This window comes from Salvelinus fontinalis, chromosome 14, assembly GCF_029448725.1.
Source record: "Salvelinus fontinalis isolate EN_2023a chromosome 14, ASM2944872v1, whole genome shotgun sequence".
Classification (NCBI taxonomy): domain Eukaryota; kingdom Metazoa; phylum Chordata; class Actinopteri; order Salmoniformes; family Salmonidae; genus Salvelinus; species Salvelinus fontinalis.
Genome location: NC_074678.1, coordinates 29,898,916 through 29,909,839, shown reverse-complemented (window position 1 = coordinate 29,909,839; position 10,924 = coordinate 29,898,916). Strand labels below are relative to the sequence as shown.

Below are 10,924 nucleotides of genomic sequence, written 5' to 3'. Positions count from 1 at the left end.
GTTCCGCCATCTCTGACTGCAGCCTACAGCGCATGTTCACTATTAGCGTGTTAGGGTCGGGTCGGGGCCTCAGATTTTCACTTTATCACATTTAGTCGGGCGGTTTCAGATGGATGATTGGCAATTGCATTCCAACCAGCCAACCAGGCCTGAGCAGTATTGGCCATAAATTAATATGCTCAATCAGTGATGACTTCTTGTGTCCGGTAGGGGGAGACCTTCGCCTTGACTTGAAAAATTATCAATGTTATATTTATGCTGTAAAACAGATAACTCCTTTTAGATTATGTTGAAATCATTATTGATGGAATAGAAAGTGAAATAATGTAATCTTTCATCATTATTGACTGTACCATGATCCAGTCCTGAGCCATGTATTTGGAATCCAGTCTAATTCATGGAGTTCTAATTCCTAATTCTATAGGTTAGTCTAGTGGTCCCTAGAATACAAAACAAGTGAGTTTGAACAAAAAGCTAGGTCTTGGGAAGCTTTATACTGACACATATCAGCACTATGGACAGCTACCATTTTAGAATGTAAGCTATTTTGGTATAGCAATCACAGGAGATTGGCAGCACCTTAATTGGGGAGGATAGGCTGTTGGTAATGCTTGGAGCTGAATCAGTGAAATTGTATCAAATACATCAAACACATGGTTTAAACCTCCTGCTGTCTTCCGGTCGAATTGGACCGATTTATATATTTTCTCTCTGAAAAATGTAGTTAATTTGATCTAATTATCATAAGGTTCCATGACTTTTGTCCACACAGGGCATCTAAACACAAAAAATACATTTGGATTATTTTCATAAAATTTTGGGTGTTTTATTTAACTTTATTACACCTGTGGTGTTCCCGGTCAAAAATGACCGGTTGAAGAATGGGTGAGACTACATTTAGGTTCTAAATTTGAGTTCAGGCACATGCCCATTCATCAGATGGACACACTTCCTCTCCCAGACCCCCACATGCATGTGTGTTTGAGCACACACACACACACACACACACACACACACACACACACACACACACACACACACACACACACACACACACACACACACACACACACACACACACACACACACACACACACACACACACACACTTCACTCCCCTTCTTGGTTTCCATGGCAACCCCCACAGGAACCTTTCCCCAATAGAATCTTTCCCCCCCGGGAACCACACCTGTTGACATTCTCACAAACAATCGCAACGTTGTTTCAACAATATATAGAACTTTTATCACAGCTCTGGTAAATAAAGCTTTTTTGAGGCCTTGCTTACAATTCATTCTGTGGCAGCACAATGACCAAACTATATAATGTATGTGAGGCTGTTGATCATATCTTTGATCAACAGGAGAGGGTCCTTGTTAAACTTTGACACGTAGTCTGTGATAAATAGCACAATATGGTTAATCTGAGAATTTGTTATAATGAAAATAATCCATGCATTATGCTTTTTTTACTCAAAAATGTGTTGTATGAGCTCAGGTCAAGGAGGCCTACAGGCCATAAATAGCAAATAGAAGTTTAAAACTTGTAATGTTCACAAGAACTTAAGTTGATAAAAAGATCTAACACAACATTAGGTGATAATATATGGATTGTTATGGATTTATAATCAGCTATATTGGGGTCGGTCATTTTGGACCGGGAACACAGAATTAATTAACATGAAACACAACAGGAGGGTTAATGCCATTCCATTCGCTCCCTTCCAGACATGTTTATGAGCCGTCCTCCCCTCAGAAGCCTCCACTGATAGCAATGCTTCCTATGAACAGGTTTTTTTTTCAAACGGGTTTTGTATTCTAGGGACTCTAGTGAGAAGACTGGACACACAACAAATATTTTTCCTGTGCAGTGCAATATTTCTAACATATAGTGTCCAGGGGCCCCACATAAACCAGTTTGACCACAGTAAAAGTCCAGCTAAAGGCATGGGGAGGAAGACCGAACAAACACTATACAAAACACAGAGTTGAAACCCAAATAAAAGAGCGAGGAGTACCTTGAATAAATAACACAAGCGCACAATGATTAACACACGGGACGAGACCCGTAATCATCTGCGCAGTCCACAATGGCACGAAAGCCAAAACACACAGCACAGGTACTCACACGCACCAACGGACATTGTAACAATAATCGACAGGACAATGGTAAACCAAGGATACACTTATACAATTACCAATCACTGGGAATAGGGGCAGGTGTGCGTAATGAAAGTTCCGGAGGGATCCATGACAGAAATTACATTGAACCAACTTAGAATAGACGTTGAATTGACGTCTGTGCCAAGTGGGATGCTTAAACATACATTTAAAAATTGCATCCTTAAACACAGGTAAATTAACAATAATCCATATAATCAAAATAGTTATTTATAATTGTATATGTTAATTGTATATTATTTTACATGTAGGCTATTATTGTTATTATTATAGCCTATATTTTATTCATGAATTTTCAGTTTTACAGACAGATAATGACAGCAAACAATACATCGAGAAAACCCCCCACCCTCCATTCCCTGACAGAAGACAGAAAAACAAAAACTGAATGAAAAAACAGAAGACAACATTGCTCTTAAGGAATCTGCAACATGTTTTACAGGTGGGCTATTATTATGTTCTTTACATGCATAAAGGTTACTTAGGCTCCAACCATTTCTCAATATGCTCCACATTATTATATTATTTAACTTGTAAAAAGTCGGAATACTCTTGAGTTTAGCTTTTTCCCCAATGTAGTTATAATTAGGTATCATAATTGAACATTATGCACTATGCAAAACTGCCCCGCAAAAATGATTTTGTATCTAGTGCCACATTCATGTGCTAGTACTAACTAGCAAACTCAGAAATGTCTGACTTGTTAACTGGTTGTAGTTATACACGTGCCACGTTCAACCACTTAGCAAGTCTGACATTTCTGAATTTCCTAGTTCCACTGACAAGGAAAGGCGGCAAATACACTCAGTGCACAAACGATTAGGAACACCTGCTCTTTCCATGACATAGACCAGGGTTCCCAAACTCTGTCTGGGCCCCCCCCCTGGGTGCACATTTTGGTTTTTGCCCTAGCACTACACAGCTAATTCAAATAGCCAACTCACCATCACAATTTGATTCTTTAAATGAGCCGTGTAGTCCTATGGCAAAAAACAAAATGTGTACCCGGGTGGCCCTAGTACAGAGTTTGGGAAACCCTGACAAAGACTGACCAGGTGAATCCAGGCGAAGTTATGATCCCTTATTTAAATCCACTTCACTCAGTGTATAGACAAGACAAAATATTAAACTGCTGTTGAACGGGTATGGTAGTAGGTGCCAGTCGCACCGGTTTGAGTGTGTCAAGAACTTCAACAGTTTCATGTGTGTCTCAAGAATGGTCCACCATCCATAGAACATCCAGTCAACTTGACACATCTATGGGAACCATTGGAGTCAACATGGGCCAGCATCCCATTGGAACGCTTCGAAACCTTGTAGAGTCCATGCCCCAACGAACTGAGGCTGTTCTGAGGGAAAAGGGGGGTGCAACTCAATATTAGGAAGGTGTTCCTAATCTTTTGTACACTCAATGTATACGCCAAAGAAGGAGCGTTTCATCGCAAGCTTTTATTCTGAAGGGGAAAAACGGAAGTCAATGTTTTTTTATTTTTTATTATTGTCCTATATATTTTATCTTCCAATTCCAGTAAAAAAATCAAAAAAACATAAAACATCACAAATATGTTTTCTATTTATGATTTTTTATTTTATTAAATAAAACAAACAAAAATAAGAAATAAAATCACTACAAATGTAGGCTACTACAACCAATGACTACAACTTAATGTGGCCAGCTGTGACCACGGGATGCTGACGTGACGGTAAATCAGAGAGGAACGGGCGAATATTTGATTGAATCTAGTAATCCAACTAGAGATACTGTATATAACGACGAGAGAGTCTTGTGTAGTCATCCCAAAGGCTTTTTGGTTTGCTTATTGTGGACAGTATTTTGACGGGAGTAAACTCTCTCGCTTCGCCTCATCCTCTTTTTATTTTTAACCTTTATTTAACTAGGCAAGTCAGTTAAGAACAAATTATTATTTACAATGACGGCCTACCCCGGCCCACACCGTTCTTATTATACGTCAGTGGATCCAACTCATCCAACAGCCACAGAGTTTCTAATACTGTACTGTCTTTGACTCAGCTGCTGAACCTATTCCGGGTCAAGGTTTTCACGTACTACCAAATTAAGAGTCCATATTGAAATCATGAAGCATCATTGGATAAAATAGCAAAAAGTTAATTATATCGATCATTACTAATTCCTATTTCAGATACAGGTACAACAATGAACAATTCAATATACATCGCTTTTCACAACGTTTCTAACTTTGAAAAATGACTTTTACAAGTAAATATTCACATTTGAACCGGAAATGATCGTTTGACCCAGAAAGGCTTACGAAATGCTTGGCTCTTAAATATAGCTTTCTACCGGCAATTTACAAATACATAGCGAGCTAGCTAGCTAACATCATTGGCATGACTAACAAGCTGGTTAGACAAAGTTAGTGGTACTAACAACATATGAACAATGTCACGCTTTAAAAGAGGTGCCAAAGGGGATTCTAGAGCAGGATTTAGAACAGAAAAAGAGGAACCGGCTGCTGTCCCTTATGGATTGTTGAAAACCGCCAGAAAAAGCGGGCAGCTCAATTTGTCTGGGCGAGGGCTGACTGAAGGTAACTGTCAGGGAAGAAAGACTCTGCCTATTTATCATGATGACACATTAAAATCATGCTGCATCATTGAATAAATAGCAAAAAGTTAATTATATTGATCATTACTAATTCAGATAAAGGTACATCAATGAACAATTCAATATAGGAAGGGTATGGTGTTGATTGGTTGATTGAGGACCACTTGAATGAGTCCATGTAACGTTATGCTAATGCTAACCATTTTACCACTATTCTCCACTTAGTCCCACAAAGTGTCTGGAGGCTGAACTTAGACACACCTGAGGAGGCCAAACAGAACCTGTCCTTTGGGGCAGATGATCGCTGGTGGGACCAGACAGATCTGACCAAGCTGCTTCTCTCTTCAAACAAGCTGGAAGCTCTGTCAGAGGATGTCAAGCTGTTGCCAGCCCTTACTGTTTTGGATGTGGGTATAGTTTTTTTATGACGTGTTTTGTGTTGCCTGATTTAAGAAGTGATAGACTAGGCCCTTTCAAAGCTTCAATGGAAGGTCTATGCTCCAAGATTTATGGGAGAACTTACTTTGACAAGTTTGATGTTTACGATGACATTCTGTCTTGTCTTTCCACTTTCCCAAGGTCCATGATAATCAGCTTACCTCTTTACCCACATCTATTGGAGAGTTGCAACATCTTCAGAAACTCAGTCTGAGGTATGGGAGGATTTTGTCAACTAAAGTTATTCAACAAATGAGAAATGCACACCAGGAATGACTTCCAGTATAAAGAAAGAAGAGGTCTCTTTCCTCTATAGGCTGACTTTTTGCTGAAATGCTGTCCATTAACTGGATGGGTATAATTTGTGGAACATGGAGGAATCTGTTCCAAAAACTTTGTAAAGTACAAGGTTGCTAACAAACAACGCATACAAAGTAACATGATCAATTCACCTAGCTAACTAGCTGCCGAATAGCCACCACATAGCTTATTCTTAATGTTTGTCGATAGGATACCAGATTGAGGACAGACATTTTTCGGAATAAACATTGTGAGTGAAAAACTTAAGTAAATAGCCTTGCGTTTGGAGGCCGAGCAGTTGCCATGCCAGGCAGTGATGCAAACCGTCAGGATGCTCTCGATGGTGCAGCTGTTAAACCTTTTGAGGATCTGAGGACCCATGCCAAATCTTTTCAGTCTCCTGAGGGGGAATAGGGTTTTTTGGTGCCCTCTTCACGTCTGTCTAGGTGTGCTTGGACCATGTTAGTTTGTTGGTGATGTGGACGGCAAGGAACTTGAAGCTCTCAACCTGCTCCACTATAGCCGCGTTGATGAGAATGGGGGCGTGCTCGGTCCTCCTTTTCCTGTAGTCCACATTCATCTCCTTTGTCTTGCTCACATTTAGATAGAGGTTGTTGTCCTTGCACCACACGGTCATTCTCTGATCTCCTCCCTATAGGCTGTCTCATCGTTTTCGGTGATCAGGCCTACCACTGTTGTGTCATCAGCAAACTTAATGATGGTGTTGGAGTTGTGCCTGGCCGTACAGTCATGAGGGAGTACAGGAGGGGACTGAGGGAGTACAGGAGGGGACTGAGCACGCACCCCTGAGGGGGCCCCTGTGTTGAGGATCAGCGTGGCGGATGTGTTGTTACCTACCCTTACCACCTGGGGACGTCCCGTCAGGAAGTCCAGGATCCAGTTTCAGAGGGAGGTGTTTAGTGCCAGGGTCCTTAGCTTAGTGATGAGCTTTGAGGGCACAACTTTGTATGCGTTATTTGTTGGCAACCTTGTTATTTACAACATTTTTGGAATAGATTCCTGTTGGAATGTTCCACAAATTATACCCACCTCCATTATCTCTCTGTTGCAGTCACAATAAACTGAAAGAGATACCGGAGGAGGTATGGAGTCTGAAGAACCTCACCTGTCTCCAGCTGCAGCAGAATCTACTGGAGCACCTGCCAGAGGGAGTGGGACTGCTCACTAACCTGGATGATATCGTAAATTCAGAACTGGGCATGAAACACTACTAAAATGTGTCAGTGTAACAAAGTGATTATCTTAGATTAACTCTTTGGATGATCCTCGCTGACTTGTTTTTGTATTGTTGGTGGGAGGATCTTTCCAACAACCAGCTAACTGCCATCCCTGACAGTCTGGGCAACTTGAACCATCTGGTGAAGCTGAACCTCTCCCACAACAAGCTGAAGAGCCTCCCCTCAGGAATCAGTGTCATGAAAAGTAAGACGGCAATGGCAGCAAATGTTTTGCTTTGTGTGTTGTTTAGTTTTTGTATGTACTGCCTACCTGTTAGAAATGGATGCATCCACTGTTATATTATGACATGAACATGGCTGAAGCATAACATCCTGTATGAACGCCTCCACAGATTTGAGACTACTGGACTGCACACACAATCAGCTTGAGAGCATACCTCCTGTCTTGTCTCAAATGGCGTCTTTAGAGCAGCTCTATCTGAGACACAACAAACTGCGCTTTCTTCCTGAACTGCCCTCCTCAAGGCTCAAGGTTAGGATACTGATGATCAGATTTCCTTTGAGAAGGAACTTTTGAGTCTCAATGAGATCACCTGTATGAATTAATTGGTAACAAGTGCCCTATGCAAGTGCCCTATACTCTGACAGCTTTCTATCACCTGTCTGGTAGGAGCTGCATGTTGGTAATAACCAGATTGAGGTGCTGGAGGCAGAGCACCTGAAACACCTGAGCATTCTGAGTGTATTGGAGCTGAGGGACAACAAGGTGAAGACTCTCCCTGAGGAAATCAAACTACTCCAAGGCCTGGAGCGCCTAGACCTAGTCAACAATGACATCAGCAGGTAGGTTTGCCTGATCAGATCTCCCCTGGTTTCTCCTCAGTGGTTACTGTACTTGGTCCACCTCACAGGTTGTGTGCTGTTATTCTTAACTCATTTGTTTATTATTTAGTTGATTTAGCCTCTTCCATCAGTGCATATAACAGATTTATACACAGCACAAATATAAACCAATTAAATAAGAACAAAACTCACAAGTCAAAACACCCCAAAATGTCCTGTGTAGTGTTTAGCTGCCTGGATATCTTAAGGCTGTGCTACTGCATTTCTCCCTTGTATGCGTGAGCCAGTCTGCCAGCTGCCCTTGCCCTCCTGCCCCAGCTGAAGATCCTGACTCTAGAGGGCAACCCTCTGAGAGGCATCCGCAGAGACCTCTTGACTGTGAGTTAGTTAGGACGACATCTCATTACCTTCTGGAAGCTACTACAGTTTCACCACTACAGTAGAACCTCAATTAACCTCACTGTAGAGTTGCAATGTAGCCAATTGCAGAGTCTGTGATAGGATATGACTTTTGTGTCCTTCACAGAAAGGAACCAATGAATTGCTGAAGTACTTGAGGGGTCGAATAAAAGGTACAAGGATGTTTGTCTTTTCTGTCTATGCAGAAGGTTCTCGTATTCAGTGAATAGACCGTTTTTATTTACTTTGCAAGGTTTTGTGGAAAGGCCACTGTTGATTTACCAGACTGTCTCATATCATTGGACTGACATTTTTCATTTGGATCTGTAGAGGATCCAGATGGCAAAGGAGATGAGCCTGACACTGCCATGACTCTGCCCAGTCAGGCGAAAATCAACGTGCACACAATTAAAACACTGAAGACATTGGACTACAGGTGTGTGTCAACTATTATTTTTGTGCCGTGTTTGAAGCTCAGTTAAGACATTCTGGGAAAGTTAAAAACTCAAACGTTTTACCACAAAATGATATTGCATTGCCACAGCATGAAGATAGTTGTGATGTAATGAAGTGTTGTCAGTAAACTGTTGCTTTGTGTGTGACCCTGGTTCCAGTGAGAAGCAGATGGCATGTGTTCCTGATGATGTGTTTGATGCTGTGGGAAGTGAGCCCGTCGCCAGTGTCAACTTCAGCAAGAACCAGCTGGCTGCAGTGCCTCCCAGGTACCTTGCTTGTAATCAGTGACTTCACACCACAGTCTGGGCCTATGGAGGAAAAACCCTCAGTGTGAGAAGAATCACACCACTCCTAAAAGTCACCACAAAGCCATTGATAGAGAATGTCAGATGCAGTAGGACAGTTGTGGTGATAATGTTGGATGAGTTTGTGAGTCTCTGCTTGGTCCTCAGGGTTGTGGAGTTGAAGGATTCTGTTTCTGACATCAACCTGGGGTTTAACAAGCTGACCAGCCTCCCCTTGGAGTTCTGCATGCTGCAGCAACTGGCACACATAGACCTCAGGTACACTGCCAATCAGCCTCCACAGCACATCTGTCAGCTCAAATATCAGAAGGCCTCGTCTTTCCAAATAAAAGTACCGTTTGTGTTGCGGAGGTCAGTGAAACGAGAGGCTAAACCTTTTTTAGACTCCGAGGTATGCATTTCTGGTGGGAGCATTGTTTTAACCCAGTCTTAAATTGGTACATTTGCTTAAGATGGTAAATCGGTGCATGTGAGACATTTGTAATATGTAGTTAATGTTGGCTTTTCCCTCAGAAACAATCTTTTGACATCTCTGCCAATGGAAATTGAGGCCCTAATGAAACTGCGGAGCATCACACTGTCATTCAACAGGTAAGCACTCTGGTCTTAAAGGGATGTATTTATCGTGCTGTACATAGAAAAATGGATTCAAAAACGGATTCAAATTCAAAAACGGATTCAAATTCATGTCATATTTTGACAGGTTTAAGTTGTTCCCAGAGGTCCTGTACCGGGTTCCTAGCCTGGAGACCATTCTTATCAGTAATAACCAAGTGGGAGCCATTAACCCACTGCAGCTCAAAGCTCTGGACAAGCTGTCCACTCTGGACCTGCAGAACAATGACATCATGCAGGTGCCACCTGAACTGGGCAACTGTACGAGCCTGAGGTAGGGACCGGGATGTGATACTGGGTTTAGGGGACAATATATGATGTGACAAAGATATAACTGGACAGGATTTCAAAAAGCGTGGTAATATCTGGTTTTATTTAGATAGGGGTGGAAGCTGCAGGAACTGTGCTATTTGTGTCAGGTAAATGTTAAATCGCAATCAGAAAAGGTATATGCGCTAAGGCATCCAACTCAGTGATCCATATAGTTGTGATTTTGCTCCGAGCTGTTGTTGTATAGAGCAAGTATGTGTTTGTATATCAATATTTTAAGCTGTCTTGAAGCTGGTCTCACTAATTCTCTCGTCTTTCCCTTAGAGCCCTCATGCTGGATGGAAATCCTTTCCGCAACCCCAGAGCAGCCATTGTATCCAGAGGAACTGATGCTGTCCTGGAGTACCTACGAAGCAGGATCCCTACATAGTCAACTGCATTAAAGGCAAATGAGATACAACACACAAAACTACAACACCCCAAATGAGAAAGTACAATTTTATGATTAATCAGTGTTTGATTTTGCCTTGAAACTAACTGCCATTATTCTGTAATAGTGTTCATGACATTCGAGCCTGATGATTTGAAGTGTACCTTCTCTTGTTTGATCTAAGATATAAAGTTTGAATGATTACTACTGGGAGACTGCTGTAACAATGTTTACAAGATCTTCTACCAATGGCAATATTTTAATTGCATTCCAAACTGAAAAGCCTGTCTTAGTGTGGGTTCCTTTTCTCAATATATGGAAAAACAATAGCAATTCCACTGCTTATTCTTTAGGAAAGTTTTGCATTCAATGTTTAATAACATAATGCATGGGTTTCATTTTGAATGTATGGCAATTGCAAGATAATCTGACACTTGTACTGATTTGGCCTGTTTGATACTCTGATCCAAACGAGACATTTTAAAATGTTATATCATTCTCAAGAATTAATTTGTAATGACATTGAGATATTTGTTGTTACACTATCTAATAGCCTGGGGAAAAAAACATCTGTGTCCTTCAGTCACTTTTTATGTGAGACAGAAGACCTTGTATAAAAATCACTACTTCTGTCTGCATGCACTCTGTCATTGTATTCATGAAAACTGAGTAAGACAATTGAACCATGTCTGTTTCACTGACTCCAACAACTATAATGATTGAAATCCAACCACATTAAATGTGTACAAGGCAGATGTGTTTGGTGCTTTGATCCTTTGTTATTATCTTTAATAAATACACAGTATGATACTGTTTAGAAAAATATTATTTTTCTAATGTGGCAAAACACAACCTAGTCATGGAAAGTCAAGTGTGATGGGTGGCAGTAAGATACCAGACTT

At 41.1% G+C, this 10,924-nt stretch overlaps 1 protein-coding gene across 1 annotated transcript; it reads left to right on the top strand.

The window, feature by feature from the left end:
• Positions 1-4,446: 4,446 nt before the first annotated feature.
• On the top strand, positions 4,447-10,847 carry lrrc40 (leucine rich repeat containing 40). The gene is made up of 15 exons (XM_055861277.1): positions 4,447-4,750; positions 4,993-5,174; positions 5,347-5,420; positions 6,578-6,707; positions 6,825-6,948; positions 7,097-7,236; positions 7,375-7,547; positions 7,835-7,925; positions 8,074-8,119; positions 8,277-8,382; positions 8,561-8,668; positions 8,855-8,965; positions 9,221-9,298; positions 9,411-9,596; positions 9,917-10,847. The coding sequence occupies exons 1-15, from the start codon at positions 4,603-4,605 to the stop codon at positions 10,020-10,022; spliced, it is 1,803 nt and encodes a 600-aa protein (XP_055717252.1). The 5' UTR covers positions 4,447-4,602; the 3' UTR covers positions 10,023-10,847.
• Positions 10,848-10,924: the final 77 nt, after the last annotated feature.